The following is a 25,370-nucleotide window of genomic DNA, read 5'->3' on the forward strand; positions in this document are numbered from 1 at the left end:
GACGCCTCCCTGGTGAGGTGTTCCGGGCACGTCCAACTGGGAGGATGCCCCGGGGAAGACCCAGGACACGCTGGAGGGACTATGTCTCCTGGCAGGCCTGGGAACACCTCGGGATTCTCCCGGAAGAGCTAGAAGAAGTGGCCGGGGAGAGGGAAGTCTGGGCATCTCTGCTCAAGCTGCTGTCCCCACGATCCGACCTCAGATGAGCGGAAGAGGATGGATGGATGGACAGTGAAGGCAGGAGGAGTAGTAATTGGGCATTAAAAAGTTGGTACAACGCTGGGAAAATTGCCTTGCAAATGAAGGTGACTATGTAGAAAGGTAATTAAATTTTTTTTTGAAATTTTTAATAAATAGAGTTAAAAAAAGTGCGTAAACTTTTTGAACATACCTCCTAATAATTACTCAACCTCAGAAAACTTCTGGCTAGAAACAGTCAACAATGAAGAACAATACTTAAATGTTTACTGATAAGATCTGTGCGTGTGAGTGATACAAAGTGGTTATGATTGGCCTAACCTGTAGATTTCTTAATCTTGATACAGTTATTTTTTATTCTTTATAGCTAACTCTAATGACCAACAGTTACAGCACTAACATTGGTTTTCTAAAAAATACTAAGGATGAATAAGGGAATAATAAAGTACTATACTCAAGTGCTCCAGCCAGTGATACATAAATGGGATAAAACTGTCTGAACAAGAAGCTGGGTTTGAGTAATCTAAAAAGGCTCATAAAATAAAATCTAAAATAAAGTCTAAAATAAAACCTAAAACTAAAATCTTAGGTTTATTTATAGCTCCTTTACTACTACACCTGGCAAAAAACACATATTTAAAGTGCTGTATAGTTATGCATCAGTTAGTGTTGCTACCTCACGCGTCCTTGGTTCAAATCTGACACCTGGTTGTTGTCCCTGTGGTGTTTAAACACTCCCCAAATTTTCCTCCAAAGGCTCCAATTTTCCTCCCACACTCCTCCTCAGCATCTGTCCTCAAAACATTTAATCACAAAGAAAGTGAATGCTGTTGAGACACTTCACTTTTCTTTTCTCTGACAAAGGGATTATTTTTTCATATTTCTCTTACACTTCCTTATTAAGTGTAAAGGGGCATCTTCACATAGCAAAGGTTTGTGCTTGATAACTTTGTTTATTAAATAAATGTAATCAATTAATAAATGAATTACTTATTCACTCAGATGCCCTTTTATCTAATACCAGATTTTGGCTGAAGACCTGCAATAATAGAGAAAATCAGGAAGGGAAAATTATTTTTTCACTGCAATGGTAATTGTTCACTGCAGGTTTTAAAAATTGTCCTGAAATTTCACTTGGAAGTGTGTTATGGTGAATGTGAACTCATTAAAAATATGAAAGAACAGTTTTGTAGCCACATACAGTAAACCAGACAGACTTTGTTTTCATGATTAAAGCTGACGCAGAGAGCGTTAACTTCATCCAATACAGAAAATGAGGAAGAGTTTACCACATTATTCCCAATCTCAGTAATCTGGCAACTCTTCAGCCTAAGCTAAAATCTACTACATGAATTGGTTCTTATGTAATCTTTTTTGCAAAGAGCACATAACATTAAATGTAATTAATAATGTAGATTGCAGTGTGTCATTTTAAAATATTGTTGGCTTTGCATTGCATTGCCATTGCAGGCATTTCAAATTACAGGCTGGGCTTGACTTTAACCTGCCTTGTAAGCACTTATGCGAGGAGCAAAAGAAACAAATTAAAGACCTAGCAAATGTCAATTGACTGCCTCTGAAAAAAACTGGCTCTGTGATCTTCAATTCCAATATATTTTCATTTGCTTTATAATTAGTGGAAAAACAACTACCAAAAAATAGGCTTGATTATTAATATTACCAAATAAAGTTCTACAGAAAGTAAAATGGATGTGTCCCTAATAAAGTGTAAGTCACTGTGTTTTAGTAATTCTAGAATGGGAATTTAAAATAAAAAATTGGTAAATTAAGGAAATCAAATTTAGACCATGCTTAAGATATAAATATAATCCAGCTGAACTGAGTACAAAAAAACAAGACAACCATCTGAAAAGGTGTATGCAACCTTTTATAATGACTTCAGATAATCATTTCTTTAATATTTTGTACTTGTATATGATTTTGTTAGTTTTAACTAGTAAAACTGTAACAGTTCCATCTGAATTCTGTTATATTAAAGCAACTAATCCTTTGACTGCTTCGAAGTGTTTTTTAATCAAAACCACTCACCTCAAATGAAGTGATTTGGCAAATTTATCACTGCCAAAAGATTTACTTATTGCCTTTTCATGTGCCAAACAGACCACATTTTTTCTGTTGTGTAGAACTGAACAAGATAATGATAAAACTCTTGTAAATTAGATAAACATATCTCACATTATGTTGTAAACACTCCAGTAATAGCACAGTAATATATAATGTTTGCAGTTCTGCACCTCTGAAAATGCCATCTTATATTCCTTAAGATGCTTTTACAATACTGCAGAGAGGTCTACATCTTTATCAACAAAGGCTTAGCATTAAGGATTTCACTCTTTGTTTGTATTATCTATTGCAGTATTAACAAACAACTTTAGCAAACTCAAAAAGGGTGTTATCAAGAAATGCACTAGTGTTAGGTAAGAGACAAGATGTTGCCATCACAAGGTTTGTATTTTTTTCCTGAAAAACCTATTTTCCATTTCAGCATGTTAAGAATGTGCAGCTTGGATCTCTTCATTAATTGACTGGGATTAACTATGAGTTTTTTTTTTGTTCTTTATTTCACCTTATACAATTTCTTGGATTAGGAATTTGTTAGTTTTCGCATACCCCTTGGGGTCAGAGCGCAGGGTCAGCCATTGTACAGCACCCCTGGAGCAATTGAAGGTTAAGGGCCTTGCTCAAGGGCCCAGCAGAGAAGAATCTCTTTTGGCAGTGACGGGGATTCGAACCGGCAACCTTCTGGATACCAGCGCAGATCCTTAGCCTCAGAGCCACCACTCTGCCCTGACCAGTATGTCCTACTAGTGGACAAAACAATACTAGTAGCCAACTGACATTTGACTGGCCTCTTTTTTCTACTTACATTTAAGCCACCACGAACTTACAGTTGCTCTGCGCAGAAATCTTGATTTTGGATTTTTCTTTTAACACATCTCCTGTGGCACTAGTAACCTCATGAGCCCAAACACTAGTCAACAGGGCTTTCTGGCTTTAAAGAGCCAATTGAATAGGCAAATAATGTTTACATGTATTGTATGTCTGACTAATGTTTATGCTATGAATTTTGCACTTATTCATTTGTGAACCTGCTTTACCTAGTACTGGGTGAGGGGAACTACACCATACCTAGATAGCATTAGAACTCAACCTGTAGAGGATTCCAGCCCAATGTGGAGTCAAATAAAGCACATACCCATACTTACTCACTAGGCTTGTTGGTTATAATTGATACAATGCTTTTGGACAGTAGGTGACATCAACATAAACTAGGTATTCAGTTACATATATTTAGTAAAGTAATGTTCTCAAGCCCATTTAATTCAATTCTAAGTGTTAGGAAGCCACAGAGTATCTCGGCAGCACCTGACTCAAGGCAGTAAAAAGCCCTGGAGAGGATACCAGTCCAGTGTAGGGCCCAATAACTCTTACACAGGACCCAATTCTGAATCACTGATTGCCCTGACACACATCTTTGAGGTATAAAACCACAGCACCCAGAGGAAGACTTGCATAGACACCCTGAATGTGACTGTACATGGACAACATCCAGGTGTGGGAATCAAGGGTGCTAGATCCGTACAACAGCAGCACACCTCACTGAGCCACTGTATCACCCCTAACCCATTTAGTGAATCAGCAAAATGTATATGCATTAATTGTGTTGAAAAATACTAGATTCTTGTAATTAATTTGCTAGTCATACATACTGAAAAAGTGACATTTACTCATCATACCTTGGCGATTTTTCCCATTTCATAAATATCAGCCTTTTCTTCCTCAAATTCAGCAAACGTGGTTTCTATTTTGGCAATGGTCTCATCAAGGTTGGCATTAGTGTTTGGAAGTCCTTTTGGAAAATAAAAGCGTGGAATGTTGATGGAGGCTGGGATTGTGACAACTGGTTTATGAACAGTTGGAGGTGGTGTAGCAGGGTGTGGATTAAGGACGGAGCTTGCAGGAACTGGAGGAGGGGTCCCGGGTTTCTTTTCTTGCCTACTCTGGACCTGCAGACAAACAGATAAAATGCAACAAAAACATTTTTGAGCTGCTAATGCATTTACTTCTTATGTAACACATATTCAACACTGCATTCATTTTCTCATTTAAAAATTAATATAAGAAAATAAAGCAAGATGAATTAATTAGCTTTCTGTTAAACAAAATACAAAACCTTTTGCAAAAATACTTATCCTTCCTTTGTGTGAAAAGCACAATTTTAGATTTTATGAAGACTGGAGAAATAAGTCTTATGATATCTCTGACTAAATGTATCAGAGATAAGATTTGAATTTTAGTAAGTACAAGGACAGTGTTAAAAATGAAGAGATTTCAATACATCTATATGTAGTGCTGAATACAAGAACCTTTGTGATATAGGTGTATCATCTTCAATAGGTTACATTTTTTTTTATAAAAGAAGCTTCTGCATGCAAATCTTGCTACCATATGCTTCCAGCATCAGACATCATATGTGACCCTTTAAGATAACTATATCCAGAAAGGACATAAACTTGAACATTATTTGCAATTTGTTTTTTGCATGTACTGGAATGTACTTTACTATGTTAGTGAAACAGATAAAACAAAGTTTGATTGTTTCTGCAAGAACATCATAGTTATTATGGAAAACTTCTAGTGCAGTTCAGCATTTTATTTTTCCAGATCAAACCCACACTGACATTTCTGATTACATCATTCCCGCCAAGGGTCAAAGACACTTAGTAAAAGAATCTCACAGAAGGGAAGCACCAACTTGTTTTAATTATTTGTTGTACTGTCACAACAAATGCTTATCCTTGCTTGGCTGTCTTCTTAGCCTTAAAGCCATCAAACAGCTTAGATCTGTGGTATTCACTTTGTTTTGCCATTTTGTCTTTCTGTTCTTGCCATTGTTATTGTCTTGCATGGACTGTAAGGTGAGAATTTAACGAACAAAGCAAACTTAACAGTCTTGTTAAATTACAACAATACTATCACCTTTTGAGGAGTCTCTGTTATGGATGAAGATCTAAATCTGTGCCGCATAATACTACAGCTCACTCCCTTGTACTGCTAAACCTTTACATCAACTTTAAAGAAACCAGGTTGAAAACGCCACGATTGATCTTTTATCATTTACAGGTACACTTTCAGATTGGTGTTACTCATTCCTTTTTGATCAACCAAGTCATAATATTTCAGATCTTAATCCTTTACATCTATACCACTTCTACAGTACATCTCTTTTCCCAGAGGAGAACTTCTTTCTCTTTGTTTATTCCTATCTTACTTTAATATCCCCAAAAAAAGAAGTTTACAGAGTTGTTTTCTTACACAAAATATACTGCTTCCTTTAGCCTCTTAAAGAAGTATTTAATCTTAAGCTTTGTGATTATGCTACAATGAAATACAGTAAGTGATTTATAATACAGTTCTTTCCCCCATTACCAAGTGAGATTTCAAAACAGCAACCATAACCCCAGCTATATATGTGTTTTAATTAATGACAAGCGTGACTATCTCAATGTTATCCGCCAGTCTGCTAGGGCAGAATGAAGAAAAGAAGAACGGTTTATATGAAAGTGTGAGACAATTGTCCAAGTTTTCCTGAAATCAGAAACTGGTAAACAAAAGCTATGGTTACCTCACTATGTGATCTTGACAATAATGCTGAACAGATCTTTGCAAAAAAACGTACATGAAATCTGTAGAAGCAAGTACTGTGTATGCATTTCTTAAAATAATCTTTCAGTACACAAGCTTAGTTTTTTTTATTTTTCTCATCTCTTAGTTCAAAACCCCTAAACAAAGGGAGATCTGTAGCACTCTAAACATTAATTTGCCACTTCCTTGGGCACATTCAATTAAGAAATATCTCTAATTTGTTATGTAGTTCCTCCCTTATACAGAGTGGTGACTAGTTTTATTACCTGGCACCTCGCACATTTCAGATATGCCGGCCAAGTGACAGCAGGGTGCCTTACTCTTCACAAGAGTTTACTGAGAGATTGCTCAGCAAAGTGAAATAAAATATCTCACCTCCACAATATCAGGGCAAAGCCTAGCCAGTTTAATGCCAACATGGGAAGCTGCAACTTCCTGCCAATGAGAAGGTTGGCAGAAACCAGACACAGTGAGCTCCACTTTAAAACATTGTTCTAAGACAATGCTTGTCACACAAGAGGCACAATGGAGGAAATCATTGTGTTTAGACTATTTTGTGTAATGTCTCAAGTTCTTCTCTCATTTTCTTAATAAAAATGTATTTCTTCAACCACAGTTATATTTTTTTATCAAAATAATGCTAAACACACTGAATGAACATTCATTCTCACACTTGAAATGTATTTGCTATTATATTTGTAAGAAAGAAAAACATAAAATATTATGGTTAAGCACATGTAATTCATTCAATTAGCATTACTGATCATTACAATATATAACCATTGTCCTTGAAAGCAACAAAAAAGAAAGACAATGCATATTCTGGTTGAATTCTGGTAAAGAATAATCATTTGGATTGATCAAATGCATCTCAACGAAGCACACTGAAGACCAGCATTGTCCTATAGTTATCTTGTTGCTCAATGTAAAACTATTTGCTACTGAAGTTACAACAGGTTGAGACAAACAGTAACAAAGAAGTCTTGATGACACTATTTGTTAAGTATCCACAAGCATGACCTCTTTAAGAGAGGCTAAGCAGTGCAATACATAGCTTCTCATTACATAGTCAAGTGCTTCTGCTAACACAGTTTCTGCTAAAGCAGCTGTTTCTGTTAATACAGCCATGTAGTTTCCATTTTCACATGAGAAAGAAGCCATGAGAAAACTTCAATCTTTTAAAAAATATGAATGGAAACAAAGATGCAGAATGCCAGTAGCTTCTTTCAATAAATAAAATCTTATATAAGTAAAAAAAAAAGCCTCTGGCTGCTTCCTTTCAGGACACAGCAGGTTGTGTTAGAAACCAACTGCTGGAGATCCCCAATACTGATTGGAGGACAATGTCATTGAATTCTATTGAGTCCTGGCTGCCTCAGGGAATGTACTCTTTTGTAAAACGCTACTGCTGTGTTTAGCTTAGTTACTGTTTTGGAGGCTGCAAAAATACAATGGGTTCTCGTTTGATACATTTTAAACAGTACAGAACCCAGGGTAACTTTAACGTATATGGGATTTCTTAAGAATACATTGAATACTTTTGAGATTTCATTATACAGTACACCCAACTGGACGAAAGGTTTAATATTACAAGTACCACTTTTAGAATTCCTAGAGCTTGATCAATTTCCACTGTCACCTTTTGATACTTATGGCCAGGCTAAGGCAATACTCTTAATGTTGTTAGCACCTGAGCACCCTGCTATTATCAGTCCAAAGCAATGATAACAAACATACACATATGCATACATATACTGAATGCATACATACATAAGTAAGTCAGAACAGGAGTATATAGATCTGGGAGTGCCTTTATAAAGAGAACAGGACAAATTATTCTGAATAACTGCATTTCCCATACAGCAGGCAGTAAGAGAGCAGCCAGCTCTGATAAGCTCATGTGCACACAAATGTGCTTTAGATTATTCAGTTATGGCTTTGGGTAGTGAAAGAAAAACCTAAGCACCTGCAGAAAAATATATACAGACCCAGGACGAAATGTGTGCATTATTTTATTATGGTCAATGATTTCTTCTCCATTCTTGTTGGTGATTACTGGTATTGCATTGTGAACTTCTTGTTTGTGAATTTGTTGAGCTAAAAGCTTATTAGCTTTTTCTCCGTGTTCATAGTAATGCTGTCTAGAGACTTATAAATAAGTTGTTCAGTTTCTTTAGTTGCTAAGATGTTAAGTTCTGTATGCAGGGCCTGCCTTTTCCTGTGGAGAACTTCATTTGGACGCCTGGCTTGTTCTTCATCTATTCTAGTAATTTCACTTCTTAGCTCTGACACTTTCTTGGTTTCTAATTTATTTCTGTGGGAAAGATATGAAATAATCTGTCCTCTTAAGAAGGCCTTTAGAGTTTCCTAGAGTGTTCCTGCAGAAACCTCTGTGGACGTGTTTGTCTCTAGGAAGAAGCTGATTTGTTTGGATATAAATTCTGTGCAGTTCTCGTCTGCCAATAAAAGAGGGTTAAGACGCCATCTGCGAGGTGAGTGTGAAGGGCTTAATGATTTTAGCTCCAAGACTAGAGGGGCATGGTCAGAGATAACAATTGTGTCGTATTTGCATGATTTAATTGTAGGCAGGAAATTATTATCTATAAAAAAATAATCAATTCTTGAGTAGCTATAATGCACTGGTGAGTAGAATGAATATGTTCTTGAGTTTGGGTTAAGAAACCTCCAGGGGTCTGATAAGTTGTGATCATTTAAAAACTGTGTAATTATCTTTGCAGTATTAGATGTCGTCCCCCCTGTCACAGGAGTCCTATCTAAGAGTGGATTTAAAACACAATTAAAGTCCCCAGCCATTAAAATTTTATGAGTGTTCACATTGGGAATGGATGCAAATAAATTTTGCATGAATTCCTTATCATCAACATTGGGTGCATAAACATTTATCAAAATCATTTTACTGTTATATAAGTTGCCCATGACCATCACATATCTCCCTTCAGGGTCCGATACTACATCTGATGCTACAAATGGAACTGTTCTATGTATGAGAATTCCCACCCCTCTAGTTTTCTTTATAAAGCTAGAATGGAACATTTGGCCAGTCCAGTCTTTTTGTAGTCTGAACTGATCCTTGGTTAGTAAGTGGGTCTCCTGTAAAAATACTATTTTAGCTTTTAAGCCTGTTAGGTGAGAGCATACTTTCTTTCTCTTTAATTCGTGATTCAGGCCTTTAACATTCCAGCTCACAAAGTTAACTGTCCCATCATGGAGACATTGATTCTGAGTTTTTAATGTCATTTTATAGTTTTAATTGGTAATATGGCAGTTTTAATCTTAGTCTATCCAGGATTTTAAATCACCTGTAGCTCGCAAACCATTTGACCTATTGACCTGAAATTTGGTACATATATACTACGTGAGGTCTACTATCCGCTTTCGGGGTGATGATTGACCTCCAAGGTTATTCCTCTTTTTATTTTTATTTTATATTTATTGTAGAATCAACTCTTAGCAGCGGCCCGCAGGGCGCATGCGTATGGGCGCCGTTCTCATTCCTACCACCTTTGCCATCACTTCCCCTACGTCTTCATATCTTAAATCATTCTTGAGACAGATTGAAGACTTAAGTGCCAGCTTAAGTGAAAAATTAAAGAAAACATACTAAATAATTGCAACACAAACACTGACTTAATAAGTTTTATCGCGAAAAGATGCCAATGAAAGAAGGGTGGAGAAAAGAAGAGCTGCTCAGGAATCAGCAAGCGCATCAACCTTTGAGTAAATGAATGCTAAATGTACAGAGAAAGAGTATGAAAACTATGAATGCTCCAGTCAAGTGCATTCACTACCCGTTATCATGCAGTGCACTGTTACTGGTCATATATAAAGTGCAATATAAATAAAATGTATTATTATTATTATATATAATACTTGTGTCCTGGGTATGACGTTAAACTGCATCTGGCCCTGCAATCGGTCCTCCAATTTGCAGGGAAATCATGGGGGTTGGTGGCAGAATTAGCACTCCGGCCACCGTAAAAAAAACTTCACAAAGCTCCGCGACTACAGAAAGGACTCCTTTTTGCTCTCCGCGGGAGTAGCTCTGCTGCAGCCGCCCATAGGAAGGCTGCTTGCGTCATGAAGGGGATGGGGGAAAGCCCTTAGGAGCCCCATCCCCGGAAGAGTCAAAACCATTGGAGAGCCAATAGGGTCAGGTCTGTTGGGGATCGGAACTGGTGTGGTGCTGAGGTGTCGCCTACTGCACGGCAGCACTCGGGTCCCAATTTGAGGCGGCCCATACAGGTGGGCGCATGGAACGTCTTGTCTCTCCAGCAAGGTGATCATCTTCCTCTGCTGTCGGAGGAGCTGTGTAAACTCTGCATTTCAGTGCTGCCACTCTCTGAGGTGCGCAGACCGGGGACTGGTCAGATCTCTGTAGGTGGATACACCTTTTATTGGTCTGGTCGGTCTGATGGCTGTCATACTCAGGGAGTAGCTGTTGCTGTAGCGGATTGGCTTCTTCCAATGGTGTCCGATGTCACTCCTTTCAACAAGCGTATTATGGGACTCAGATTACAGCACTGACTGGGTGCCTTGTCTGTTGTCTCAGTGTATGCTCCAACTGCGGTGAGTGATGTCTCGGTGAGGGAGACATTTTATTCGCAGCTTCGCTCGGTGGCTGATGGGTGCCCACGAGGTGACATTCCTCTGGTCATGGGTGACTTCACTGGCACTGACAGGACTGGCTATGAAGATTGTCTCGGTCCCCATGGGTCTGGTGACCATGGCGAAAGTGGCTCCATGTTCCTTGACTTTGCAAAAGGTCAGGGGCTGTGAATCGCTGGATCCTGGTTCCAGCACCCTGAACCGCATCGTTGGACTCCAATACTGGTGGTGCGGTGAAGGAGATCAATCACATCCTCATGGGTAGACGCTGGAGGCTCTTGCAAAACTGCAGGGTCCACAGAAGTGCCCAGTTTGTGAATTCTGACCATAGATTCTTAGGATCCAGCTTAGGTCCAGTAGGTTACCACCTGCTAGGAAAATGAGCCTGGACTTGGCCAGACTCCAAGATCAGGCTATTTCTAAGGAGTTTGCACGCAGTTTGTGTGAGGAACTTTCAGATTTGGGTACGACTGCCGATCCTAATGTGATGTGGGAGACCTTCTGTGACAAGACCTTGAAGGTTGCTGAGGGTTATGTTGGTGTTACCGGTGTTCCCAGAAGGAGGTGTTTCATCTTGCAGGGCACCCTGGATATCATCCAGAGGAGTCGCAGCGCACGGCTCAATGGCAACTCTGGTCTGTACCGGGAACTGAGGAGGATGGCTATGAGGACTCTGAGGGCAGATAAAGAGGTGTTTGTTAGAGGAATCTGTGAGCAAGTAACACACCATCGGTGGTCTAGCGACCCACATCCTGCTTACAGAGGAATCGTAGCATTACGCACATCTGAATCTGTTTCTCGGAGAGTTGCAGTCAGGGCAGCTGATGGAATGGTCTTTACGGATGACACTGCAGTTGTGACCCACTGGGCTGGCTACTTTGAGCAGTTGTTCAAGGCTGATCCTCCGGCTAGGACGTTGGATATCTCTGGGTCCCCAGTTCTTGAGGCTGATCCTCCAATTAGCTGTGAACCACCCAGTCTCACTGAGATTGCACAGGTGGTGAACCAGCTGAGGGGGGAAAGGCTGCAGGGATCTGTGGTATCCGGGGTGAACTTCTCCAGGCTGGTGGTAAGGCTGTTCTCCTGGCATTGCAAGCAATCTTTGCTTCCATTTGGGAGACTGGCATCATCTCAACTGACTGGAAAACGGGACTTGTCGTCCCTATCTGGAAAGGGAAGGGTGATCGCCTGGATTGCAGAAACTATAGGGGGATAACACTGCTCTCGGTGCCGGGTAAGGTCCTTGCTAGGGTCGTCCTCAATAGGATCCGTGATCACTTGCTCACCTACCAGCGACCAGAACAGTCTGGTTTTACGCCTAAGAAGTCTACCATCGACCGCATCCTGGCACTGAGGGTTCTCATAGAGCGCAAACGCGAATATCAGCAGGGTTTCTTTGCAGCCTTTGTCGATTTTCGCAAAGCATTCGACTCAGTTGATCGAGCTGCCCTGTGGGACATCCTGAGGGTTTGCGGGATGCCCTCAAGGTTGCTGGATATCATGGCTGGCCTGTAAACTGGTACTGTGAGTGCTGTGCAGAGTGGAGGCAGGACCTCTGTGTTTTTCCCAGTTGATTCTGGGATTCATCAGGGGTGTGTTCTTGCTCCTACTCTGTTCAATACTTGTATGGACTGGGTGTTGGGCAAGGTCGCGGGGTCCAGCGGCCGTGGGGTATCTGTTGGTGAAGAAAGATTCACAGATCTTGACTTTGCTGACAATGCTGTGATCTTCACAGAGTCAATGGAGGTTCTGATCGGGGCACTCGAGAGTGAGTGAGGAGTCTGAGTGTCTGGGCTTGCGAGTGTCCTGGATAAAAACCAAGATCCAGGCCTTTAATGACCTCTTGGGCACAGCCATCAGCAGTGTGTCTGTTTGCGGAGAGAGTGTTGACCTTGTTGAGTGGTTTACTTACATTGGCAGAGACATTCATGTCGCTGGTGACTCTTCCTATGAAGTCAGTAGATGGATTGGGTGAGCATGGGGGGTCATGAGGTCGCTGGAAAAGGGTGTGTGGCACTCCCGATACCTATGCAAAAGAACGAAGGTCCAAGTCTTTAGAGTCCTGGTGCTTCCTGTCTTACTATATGGTTGTGAGACATGGACGCTATCCAGTGACCTGAGACGAAGACTGGACTCCTTTGGTACTGTGTCTCTCCGGAAAATCCTTGGGTACCGTTGGTTTGACTTTGTGTTAAATGAGCAGTTGCTCATGGTGTCCCGAATGACGCACATTACCTGCATTGTGAGGAAGCGTCAGTTACGGCACTATGGCCATGTGGCGTGTTTCCCCAAGGGTGATCCGGCTCATACGATCCTCATTTTTGGGGACCCAAGTGGCTGGACCAGGCCAAGGGGTCGCCCACGTAACACCTGGCTGCGGCAGATAGAGGGTCATTTTCAGAGGGTAGGACTGGACCATATGTCTGCCTGGGGGGTTGCCAACCAGGATCCTGAGCTGTTTCAACATGTAGTGGGTGCAGCAGCGCACTGTACCAGTGCATGCTCCCCAACTTGACTTGACTTGTAGAAGTTGCTGGCAAGAATGCTGCTAATTCATTACAGTATGAGCAAGGAACCTTCATAGTTAGGAGGATCTCGGAAGCTTGACCTTCACAGCTAATTAGTGAAGCAGTTTAACCCCTTTTGGCTTGCAGACAAAATATATAAACCTAAGCTGTATAAGGCTGGACAATAGTATTTAACTGTCTTAATTTTATGCATATCCTATGATTATTTCATGAATATGGGTAGCATGGGTGTTGACACCCCTGTCTCATAGCTCCTAAAGTAAAAATCCTGGCCCAGTTAATGTTTATGTGACATTTGGATGTTTTCCTAAGGTCTAGGCACTCCAAGTTCCGCTTACACCCGAAAACATGCATGTCATGTAACTGAAAACTCTGATTGTACCTTATTGGTATGTGAGTGAATGTGCCCTGCAATGCATGAATCTCATGCTGGGATGGTTCCAGCCCTCTGTACTGTCAGCTCTCTTCCTCAATGCTAAATTGGAATAGGTTTGCCAACTTACTCTGATGAAGGCTCTGTCAACTTATTCCAACCAAAAGGGATGAACCCTTCAATCTCATTATTACTACTTTATTATTCTCTCAATCTCAAGATGAAGAGAACAAAAGACAGCTGTGCTGCTTTTAGAAAAAAGAAAAAGGTGAATGAATGGACATTATTGAAGTACCTCAATCATAATCAATAATTAAAAATGTAGTTTATGTTTTCGTCGTTTACATTTTTTATATGTTATGTATTATGTTTTAGTTTGTAACTTGTGTGAGGGGGAAGGGGGGACAAACCCCCAGGCGACAAAAACTCTAGCTACACCACTGCCAGTTTGTGAGGGAGTTCTGTCCAATGCATCAATAGCAAATGCTAGGCAGCTCCCAGACACTGAAAGTGATTCTAGGGCTTGGTCTAAAGAAACACCAGCAGGGAATTTAATGCAATCTCAAATCTGACAAACACTGAAGTTTCACTCATGAGGTGAATTAGAGTGAACATTCAAATAGATAGAGGATAAGGGTGGAAAAAAAAGACACAAAGGTGAAGAAGCAATTTTTAGGAGTATGTTTATGGTGATTAGGCACAAGGCAATGATGCATTATCTATATATGTAGGCTCAGAATGATCAAAGAGTATTGGTTATCTTTTTGTTTACTTTGCATCTTTCTGTTCTCCCTTGGTTTCTCTCTCCCTTGTATTTTATTAATAAATCCTACATTTTTGCACTTGGTCAGGTTCCTCACTCTGTATGCTGACAGTAACCAGAAGTGCCCCATCTTTCTATAAAGGCATTACCATATTCCCCTCCCCATGTCTGAATGGGTTTACTTGCTTCCAGAATGAGCTAAATAACTTTAGATTATTGGTTTTCTTGAAATTACATCTCTTACAGTAAACATTGCCAAAGCCTCAAAGCAGTTAATTTTTTTGGAGACTGACATTAGATAGCCTGAACTATACAAGGGCTGTGCCTCATTTATACATTGTGTTGGAGAAGCTGCCTCATTTATAGGTAATATGTCATGATTACAGTTTTAACTTTACATTGCATGCTTCAATTCATATAAACAGAACGTAGTTATACAGTCTTTTAATCCATTGTAGGGTTTCAGTAATGTAACTATAACCAGGATGAGGACAGCAAATCAAAGCAAATGGAAAAATACTGAATGTCCTTTGAAAGTACGTGGGTACGAGAAATACTACTTATAACAAAAAGATATGCAATAAAAGGTTAAATCAGTTTGTACTTGTGTTCATATGATTTTATATCTATACTGTACATTTCAATTTTACACTAGTCAAAAAATGTAGACAGTAACTGGACAGCTGCATGAATTTCCCTCTGTACTGTACCAAATAGCTTTTTAACAAAGAAAAAACAATACAAGTTACAAAGAATTTGGGGCACAATACTATCTTCATAAGTATGGTGAATTTTGTCTAGGCAAATGCTTTCTTAGGGGAGACCTCTGTCAGTTAAGTAATAATAGTTATCAAAGAACATTTTTTAAATTATGCATGTTTCTGCATTTTGTGAAATTTTAACCTGCTGCTTCTATGCACGTTTAAATGTACTATATAAATATAATGTACTGTATTTCAGTATAAACAATAAAACAACTCATGTAAAGTTAAAACAACTGAGTTAGGAAAGACAAAAAATAATAATAAGACTTATATCACTGTACTGTACTGATGAGTTTTTTTTCTATTTTGTAATTCAACACTGGATGAATGACTTTTGTATTATGTATTTATTTAATTTTAATTGAGCTACGAATGTTTTTCCATGCTACCACATCATTTCCCTCTTGGGATCTCAAAAGACTACATAACCCTACGACTATGACAACAGTAAGTGATACATACAGTATTTCTCTCAAAAGATTTTGGATGTCCGGCATTATTTTAATGTGTGTATAGTATATATATTTATGTATGTATACATTGTGCATATGTGTGCATGTATTTTTTGCAGAGCTCTGCAGAAGTGTATACTTTTCAAGAATTTAAGGACTTCACAAGATTCCCTGTGTATTTCTCTTTTCCAGGCCATGCAGAATCAATTTCATCAGCTGTGCTTAGTAATTTAGCCCCTTTAATTCAGGGATCAGCTGTTTTGCTTTTTCAAATCTGTCCTATAGACTGATAACCACTCCATCTTCAAGTACTCCAAGCAAAGTCTCAAAAGTATGATGTACTGCTACTATCAGTCAAAAGGGTGACATTGGAAATTGGTCTGACTTTATTCTAATCTTTCTCTAAATAGGCTTTTGCCAGTTTTCTAGTTCATTCTGCTATATTTCACTTATATTTGTATAAGAACTCTATGCTGCACATATGGTATTTCAAGCATTACCTAAAATTACTGACGGTAAAATACATCTGCTACTTGTCAACCCACTCAGGACTTGTATATTTCATGCTTGCAGTGCAGTTCATGACAAACTTTTGCCATCCTAGCACGAGCAGGTAAAGCAACCTTTTCAATGTCACACAATGAGTCAGAGGCATGTATTGAACTAACAGTATTTAAATGGTTTTTAATGTCTATACATAATGATTTTGTTTTCACCCTGAATTTAACTGTAATCAGATTTCTGTTGATTGTTGTATATGGAGAAAAGAAAGTAATTCATAGTTGCCAGCAACTCCACTTCATCTACATTGAATGAAGCAAGTCTTTTTAATAATGAACACTAAAGAAAATAGCAATATGAAGTACTAAGAGGTGTTAGACCATGCATGCTGCAGCAAAGGTACAACATAAACGGTGTTAAACAAAGAAAGAGAATTCTTTACTTCTTAGATCATTTACTGATGCCACAATCATTACCTTTATGTTATGCACAATGCTCAGTTTATATTAACACCATTTATTTCATTTTTTCTATTTTTTGAGGCAATTCTCTCTCCCTTAACTGTTTTAATCAATTATGGAACCAAAATATAACCATTTTAGGGTAATTTTGGTAGCTTTTAGAATATCACTGTTTTACATAGGCCACTGTTGTGATATTTTCAGAACAAGATGCAGGCTTACTATATTAGAATAAAGCTGCTTTAAGACTACATTTGAGCAACAGCATACACTGGTAAATGAACATATATCTGTGCAGAGTTTACTACACTCACCTTAACAAGAGGACTATAGCCAACAGAGAAACTGCATAATCAAAAATGATCATTGTGTTTCTGCACAGTTAGCTCTCAAGGTGTACACTTTAGATTGACACATTTTTGTTTTACTTTTTTTTTTTTTTTTTTTTACTAATTTGCATATTCAGAAACTGTGATATCAGAGGTAATCTAACCCGAACAATAGAAAATCAGGCTGATTTTCAAAAGGCAGCTTTATTATTACCTGCTGCATTTTTAAATATACAATTGATAAGCCTTGGTGTTAAGTAGCGGTTTAGCTATAGTACTTTCAAAAAGTGTTTTTGTTTTAAGTTGCAGCCTTAAGCTAAAATCATTTAAATTCAAGTTTGATCAACACTTAATAATTCAGAATTAAAACACAAAACCAGGAATTTAAAACTTTTTGCAAATTTATTAAAAATAAACTGAAATATCACATTGACACAAGTATTTAGACCCTTTGCTATGACACTTGAAATCTGGTTGGGGGAATCTTATTCTATTTACCATCACTGAGCTGTGCCACAAGAGAGGTGACCAAGAATCCAATGGTCACTTTGGCTGAGCTTCAGAGAACATGTGTGTAGATGGGATTAAACTTCCAGAAGAACAATCATTGCTACAACACTTCACTAATCTGGGCTTTTTGGCAGAGTGGTTAGTCAGAAGCCCCTCCTCAGTAAAAGATACATAAAGGCCAACTTGGAGTTTGCAATACACCTACTACACCTACAGGACTCTTAGACTGTGGGAAACCAGGATTAAACAGTTTGGCCTCAATTCTCTAAGCAACATATCCGGAAGAAACTATGGACCTCACATCTCCTGTGAAATACCATTCCACCGATGAAGCATGGTGGTGGCAGCATCATACTGTGGGGTTGTCTATCAGTGGTAGGACTGAGAGATTATTCAGGGTCAAGGGAAAGCTGAACGGAGCAAAGTATAGAGATAATCTTAATATAAACCTGCTAAAACATCACTCTGGACCTCAGACTGGACTAAATGTTCATCTTTCAACAGGACAATGACCCTAAACACAAAGCAAAGAGAACATAGGAGTGGCTTAGGGACAATTCTGTGAATGTCCTTGAGTGGTCCATACAGAGCCCAAACTGTAACTCAATTGAACACCTCTGGAGAGATCTGGAAAAACGTTCTGTCAGATTGGATGAAGACCACTGGTGGACAGCTAAATAGGATCTGCAGATAAGAATGGCAGAAAATCCCCAAATCCAAGTATGTGAAGGTTGTCATGTCAGACCCAAGAAGACTACATGCTCTAATCACTGCCAAAGGTGCTTCAACTAAGCATTGAGTAAAGGTTCTGAACACTTGTGTCAATGTGATATTTCAGTTTATGTTTAACACATTTGCAAAAAAATATAAAATCCTTGTTTTGCTTTGTCATTCTGGGGAATTTACTGTTTGTCAATGTGGGGTAAAAATGAGATTAAATGATTCTAGCACAAGGTTACAACATAACAAAGTGAAAATATAAAGGGGTCAGAATACTTTCTGAATCCACTGTATAGGTTAAATGTTCACTGGTAGGTAAGAGATGTTCTTTACAAGTGAATAAATTAAGAATAATAAATAAGAGAGAAAGTAAATACAAATGATAACATAGTTGCATGAATTATATCAAAATTGACAGAGTTTGTCATTTAGCAGATGGTAGCAATATTCAGCAGTTTGTGAGCAAGCAATGCAAATTTAAAAGGGAGCCTCACTTTTGCCATTTGTTATGAAAATCCAGAAGTGGGCAGATCTTTATCTGTGAACATCTGGAAACCTAAACTGCTTACAAAGATTAACAAATTGTAATGCTATATTTGTCTGAAAATCCCAGTTCCATCCATGCCATTAAGGCATTAAATAGACAGATGATGGGATTCTGGACAAGCTAGTACTCACATGAATCTATAAACAGGGTTAGATCAGTCCCCTAACCACTGTGCTAAGCAATTGTGTTGGACATTGCAAGAGCAAGCCATGTGGGGCAAAGCTGGCCATTTTGTGAGGTGATGGATGTTTGGTAATTAGTACTGTTGAGCATATTCAAGTAATTGATTTATTTATTGTATTATAAAGTTGCATTTTGTTCAAAATGCAAGGAAAAAGAATATAAGTAATGCTGCACGGTAATATTCTCTCAAATCTAATTGTTATAATTCTTCATCTTTTTTTTTACATCACTGTGACTATAACATTTACTTGAGCCAATCAAATTCACTCATATATTTTCCTTATTCTCATTTTGTGGTGGAGGGAAGTTGCAAAACAGCTTGACACCAAGAGATTCAAGACAGGACATTGTCCTGAACCATACATATAAAAACATGTTCAAACCACAAGCAACACTGATAGCATTTATGGTGTACAGAGTGGGAAAACTTCATACATCTACATAATGCAGAACTGTTATGAAGAGAGTTCAGTAGAATCTAGCAGTGCAGTTACTACTGTTACTACAGTGCTACTCCCTGACTTCCTATTTATTGCCTTTAGATAGTATTGGGAAGGTCTGGGAAACAAAGTATGTTTTTTTTTTATTTTCATTTCTATAAGCAACTGGTATTATACATACAGTAGATAAGTAACAACAGCTGGATTGAGATTTACTCGCCTCCACGTCCTCTGCTAGCTATCTCAACTCTAATGCTGTCTTCACGGTTATTTATAAACCACTGCTATCTGCCTACATAGAACTTGTCTTCAGTTTCAAATAAGCATTTGTTGCTGTGAAAGCACTATAACACACAGTCACATATACACACACACATACCCAGAACCACTACCCAAAAAAAAAGTGTATGGGCTGGCTAGTGGCAGATCTAACCTGAGCTTGCTGAAATGACTTGAGCCTCTTCTTAAAACGAGATGGCAAAACAAAGTCACATCCTCTGGCAAGGAATGCTAGCTCTCCTCGTAAGTCAGGATCCCTCCGTAATGAAGTATCTTTAATCATCATATTGCTTTGAAATGCAAAATATCCCAAAAATGCAAGTGATGAAGTTACTGAATGTTACTTTTGCAAGATTTAACCCACACCACCCCTCTCCCAGCCAGCCTGCCACAAAAAAAAAGTTAGATCCAGAATCCTGTTAAGATCCAAGGCACTTGGGGTCCAATATCTGACTTATTTTCTACTATCCATCTGCAAAGGTGTCCAAGCATGTTAATCAATTTTAGAAGGCCCTGGTCTTCTCCTTGCTTTCTTATCTCTGCAGTTCGGTGCCTCCACTGAGAAACATGACCCACTCTGGGATTGGTCTCCTGGAGGGTTTGCACAAAGTGAGGTGTCCTGAACAGAAGGTTGGGAGGGGGCTGGGAGAGTGCAGCAGCATTGTGGGAAGGGAAGCACCCATTACCAGAGGTTCTAAAGTTAGACACAGCAGATGAAGCTAAATATACTTTGTTGACTTGATAAGCTTTGGGTATGAAGTGCCCGGCTGGAGTACTTGTGTCAAATCACTAAACTGTATTCATAAAGCACCGGTAGGTTGTCCAAACAAGGCATCTATTTTTCTTAAAAGTATTCTCCATGTAGTGCTTCTGTCAGTCAAAACTAACCTAAAACAAAATTACATAAACACAGCTCAATATGTTTTGAATTTCTAAGCAATAAGATTGAGATAAATACATTTACAGTAGTCTTATTTAGCTGATGATTGAGAAGAGCAGGCTTAAAATGTTTTAAACAAACTCTGTAATACTCACAGAATCAAGATAATTCTTCATTTGGATCCAAGATGGTATAATGAATATGAAGTTATATATTACAGAAAAATTGTAAAGAGAGGCTCCACTTTTGAGAAAAAAATATATGTTTGTAATCATCTGTTTCTCCCTACCAAAAAACATGGCTCATTTTATTGCTAGTTGTTTAATTATTTTGGATCCATTAGAAGTCAAAAGCGCAAAAATCTGGTGACAAAATCTGGTGCCACTAGTGTTAAATCACAACACCCTGAACCAAAAGACACTTCACAAGGTTACAGCTTCTCACTTCCGCCAATATAGTTTCTCAAAATTAACTGCACTAGGACATAATGTGAATCAAGAAAAAGCACTAAATAATACGAGTGTGATAAATGTCTTCATATAAACTGAGTTTGAAACCCTTAAAAGACAAAAATAAATAATTTAAAATTACTGATGCTAAATATTGAATGCTACTAAAATAAGGCATAACCTCATTCTTTTACCTCAAGGATACTGAATTAATACTGAAATAATACTGAAATACTGAATTATTTTATGTTTTTTTAAAAAAGACTTTATATTTCTGGTATAAAAGAATGTTGTTTTCTTCATGTCTGCTTAAGTATTTCTCTGGATATTTACACAGCCTACATCCTACAAATGTGTGTATTATGTTAACTGTCCACTCCAAGGTGACACCAGTATAAGTAAGCGTGGAAGTGTATGTTAATGTGCCCTACAATAGGCTTGGGTTGATGTCTGATGTTACTGGCATAGGCTCTGACTCTGACAACTTTGGACTGGACTGATAATAGACTGATGCAATTTTGGGTGTTATTTAACACATGAGTTTTAATTTATACATACAGTATATATACACCATATGGTCAGGATTATGTGATGGTCAGATACAAAGTGTTTCCTAGATCTTGGTGATTAGAAAACCCCATAGGGTGATAATTATGAAAGCGGTGACAATTCATAATATTCATTTGTATTACATTTTCAACATTAACTAATTTCCTTATTAACAAAACACTGTTTTCCATACATCTGTGATGCATTATCAAGCGGCTGTATTTCTACTTTAAACCTAACACTGTTTGTATTTTGCTATTCCATGCATGCTTTTTGACTTAGATGGTTGGAATGCAATAATGGTCTTCTGTTGAATAGGCGTATGCAAGTTTATTTGTGATTTTAAAAAAATTCTTTATCAACTCATGAATTTAATTTAATTAGTGATGATTTCTTGAAAAGTCAAACAACTTATGGACACAAATGTTCTTTCCCTTGCTCTATGCTGATAGAAAATTACGTCTTTTATATACTGTATATTTTACAATTATTGAACAAAGGATTTTCTTTGCAGAGTAACTTCAGAACATTTCTTTAAATGTAATCCATGAAAGTTTGCAGTACACCTAGACATATGAAAGGATCAGTATGCTATGAGAAAACACCCCAGTCATCTGTATATTTTCTGGTGGTTTTAAGGTACAGTTATTCAGTAGTACCATCTAAGGTTGACCCAACCTAAAACAAAAATACCAAAAAGTCATAGTCTTTTGAAGAATGGAGTATTTTACAAAAACAAGTCAAAAATAATAGGGAAGAAGAATAATTAACAATTACCATATAAAGGAAACCTAAGCTCTATAGCCACTGCTTACTGCAGGTTTAGTGTAATCTACAGTATCACACATTCTTCTTCTGTCTCTATTCTTATTCCTCTGATTTAGAAAACCGTTTCCTTAAGCATTTTTTCCTGTATCAAGACCCCTTTTGTAAGTTGGAGAACCATTTTAGCCCAGGGTATTCATGGTCGGGGGCTACATACAAAATTTCAAGGCTACTAATATTTATAGTATTTGGGATGAATAATGCTGGCTTCCTGTCTGCGATCAATTTATTTCATGGCCACCCTCCACAGTTGCAAGGGTTACCACCCTATGCCTGACCTGGTCTGCTGAAGTGCTCTTCATTCACTTTAACAACAGTATGACCATCTTTGCTCCTTTTTGGCAAGCAGATGCTTTATTAGCATCCTTGTCCACAAAGCTTGCCAAATTTTTCATCACTATCTTAAAAGAACTGTGTCACAAAGACAACTCTTTATCTGGAGCTTTGGTTATTCATTTCTTTTTTATGGTGTTTCCTTGTGTGTTATGCTGTTTTAGTTTATTTAAGTTTATGTAAGCTTTTAAAATATAATTAAAAATCTCCAATTGAAAACGTTTACCACTGCTATTAATGACGTTTTACCTACTTTATTGAAATTTAATTTGCAGCATTCTATGAACTGATAAGGTTTTTCCGAAGTCCAGGTAAAAGGTGGTTGCAGTTGCCAACTCAAATCAATGTGAGAAATATTCATTGTCAGTGAAAAGCACGGGTGTTCTGATGTCTTAACTTGTAGATTCCTGAAAATGGCAACACGTAACAGTTCATGTTCCCCCTAATATGCATATTTCAATATATGAAATTGTTTTTAAGGGCACACTCATTTATGTGGATTGTATCATTTAGAAAAACAACACAATGACTTTTGTTTATTTTTTTTAATCTACAACAATCAAATATGAAAGAAGTCTGAAAAAATGTACATCTAGCCATCATTAGCACTACTAAACTAATACACTTGAAATGCTTGCATAGTCTCACGTATTATTCCTTTAATAATTATAATAAAGGCTTTGAAATACATGACTAATATAATCTACAATCCAATGTGTGAGATCACTCAGCTCTCTTAGGTATTAATTAAGAATTAAATTACGGTATTAGCTATGTGATTTTTTAAAAACATTTTAAAATGTTTTTCTCTGGGACTTTCAGGGTGATTTTTTCTAGAACTTGCCTTTACTGGTATTCCTTTCTGATTATATTGAACTCCATGATTTCTAACTGTACACGTGAGCTCTGTTTAAAGATGAAGTATTTGACAAGACTTTATCGATCCAGAGAGTGTAATGAAGACCTGTAGTCATATTGGCCTTCTAGATTCAAAATTTCCTTGCCTGAATTATATTAAAAAGTATTGTGCTAAAATGTTAATCCCTGCAGGAACTTTAGTTTAACATTGCCTAATTCAGAGAATCTAACTTATGCATTGAGCTGATATTTTCTTTGTCTCAATTTTGTAACTACAAATCACTTTAAAACTCCCAACTGTGTAAAATTTAATAATCATATAATACTACAAAAATGTCCTAAGTCAAATGTAATACAAGTCGGCCCTGTATTCAAAGGAAATCATTTTGCAAGTTTTGCGACCTATTGCGGAAAACTGTACACAATGCCGTAGCCCTGCTACTTAAATAGACTACAAATCCCAGCAACCCCAGGAGTACTGGGTCATTGGGCAACTTTGGCAGTAACTGGGTGAAGGATGTGGGCACTAGTTTTAAAAGTGAGCCATAACATGCTAACAGGATCACAGTCGGTGATGTCTGTTTGTTTTAATGCTTCACTACTCAATTGGATTACAATGATACCCATCAGATGTGAGTTTTCTCTATATTTATGTTCTTGTTTTGTGCCTGCATATTCATGCAGTTTTGCCTGTGTTGGGAAACATCATCGTCTGGGAGCATTTCCAACTTTTACTAATCTTCACATATATCGGCATCACAGTAGGACAAAGCTTTACATAATTTTCAGGAGGCTGTTTACAGGGAATTTCATTTCGTAACTACTGTATATCACCACCACCATCTGCATCTGCAAAAACTGGACTATGCCGGGTTTATTGTTTTATGCTTAGTGTTTTCTTGGATTTATTTTCTATCTGTAATATTAATCATTTTTGTTGCTTACTACCATAATATACACACAAATTTATTACAAGTTAAATTTTGTAAAAAATTATAGTTCAATAAAGAACTGCTGAAGTACACCCTTTGCCTGAAGGACACTATGCATCTTTGTGTCGTCTGCCAGTCTTACACACTTGATTTGACTGAGCAGTGATCATGCTGTGTCACATTTCCCACAACTTTTTGCATCTTATATAATACAATAAACTTAGAATATACAGTAATCAGAGTCCCAAAACATATTTGAGGATTTTCACATTGGCGAGGGTCCTGTGCCCCCAAGCCCTGTGAATTGCAAAACTACACTACACTAAATTTTTTCATTTTTTTCCCTCAAAATAATATTTTGCCTCTTCCTACTTATTTGTTACACCTTTTCACTGTGGTGTCTTCTGCATATTTAATGACAGCTTGCTTTGTCAACTAAACTAACAACTAAATACTATGCAAAAAAGAATGACTTGATTGACATGTTTTGGCTTTTAAGTAATTTTACTTTTAAAGGTGTTTGTGACATTACTCTTTATGAAGGCATTGCATAAAACAATATTTGTTAAGAAAGAAATCATGCCTATACATATGCCATATGCTGCAACATATGCTGCATCGGCAAAGAAAAACATGTTTTGAGAGCAGAAAAGGCATGATGCCTAGCCAGGACTACACACCTCTTTGCCTCTTATCTACTCCCACCCTCTTGTATAAATAACTCACACACTTGCTGCTGGCTATGCTTCATGACATTTTAGCTGTACTCTACACTCCCACAAACCCCTTGGCCTGTGGGACAGCTGGTAAAAGAATATCAAGTACATAAAGATTCCCTGGCATGTGGTCAAGCATTCAAACTCAGGCAAAAAGCTATTTAACAAACAAAGCAGCTACTTTCTTATGAATATCGTTAACTCTGAAATTAAATGCAGAACCATTCTAAGTACTAGAGTTCATTTTGAAGTGTGTCAAAGCGTCAGTACAAGTGAATAGTCCTGTTAGAATACAAGTGTATATTAAATAGCATGTATTCCGATTTACATTCCCAGTTAAACCTCAACAGACAAAGAAAATGCTGAATCTGTAAAGTATTTAAATATGCACACTATCTCAAAATGATTTGATCCTTCCCATTTTCATAGTAAAATCTTTCATGTAACAGCAAGGTTAAAAAGAAAATATCCAAACCATTTGTGTGCA

General features: G+C 37.8%; 1 protein-coding gene across 1 annotated transcript in view; it reads right to left on the reverse strand.

Annotated features, from left to right (window-relative positions):
• Positions 1-25,370, reverse strand: part of ppp2r3a (protein phosphatase 2, regulatory subunit B'', alpha) — a 195,071-nt gene that overhangs the window by 29,838 nt on the left and 139,863 nt on the right. Inside the window, exon 4 of the mRNA XM_051923037.1 lies at positions 3,957-4,226. Within this exon, the coding sequence (XP_051778997.1) occupies positions 3,957-4,226 (270 nt within the window). The remainder of the gene's footprint in view (positions 1-3,956; positions 4,227-25,370) is intronic.

Source organism: Erpetoichthys calabaricus, chromosome 2 (assembly GCF_900747795.2).
Source record: "Erpetoichthys calabaricus chromosome 2, fErpCal1.3, whole genome shotgun sequence".
NCBI lineage: Eukaryota > Metazoa > Chordata > Cladistia > Polypteriformes > Polypteridae > Erpetoichthys > Erpetoichthys calabaricus.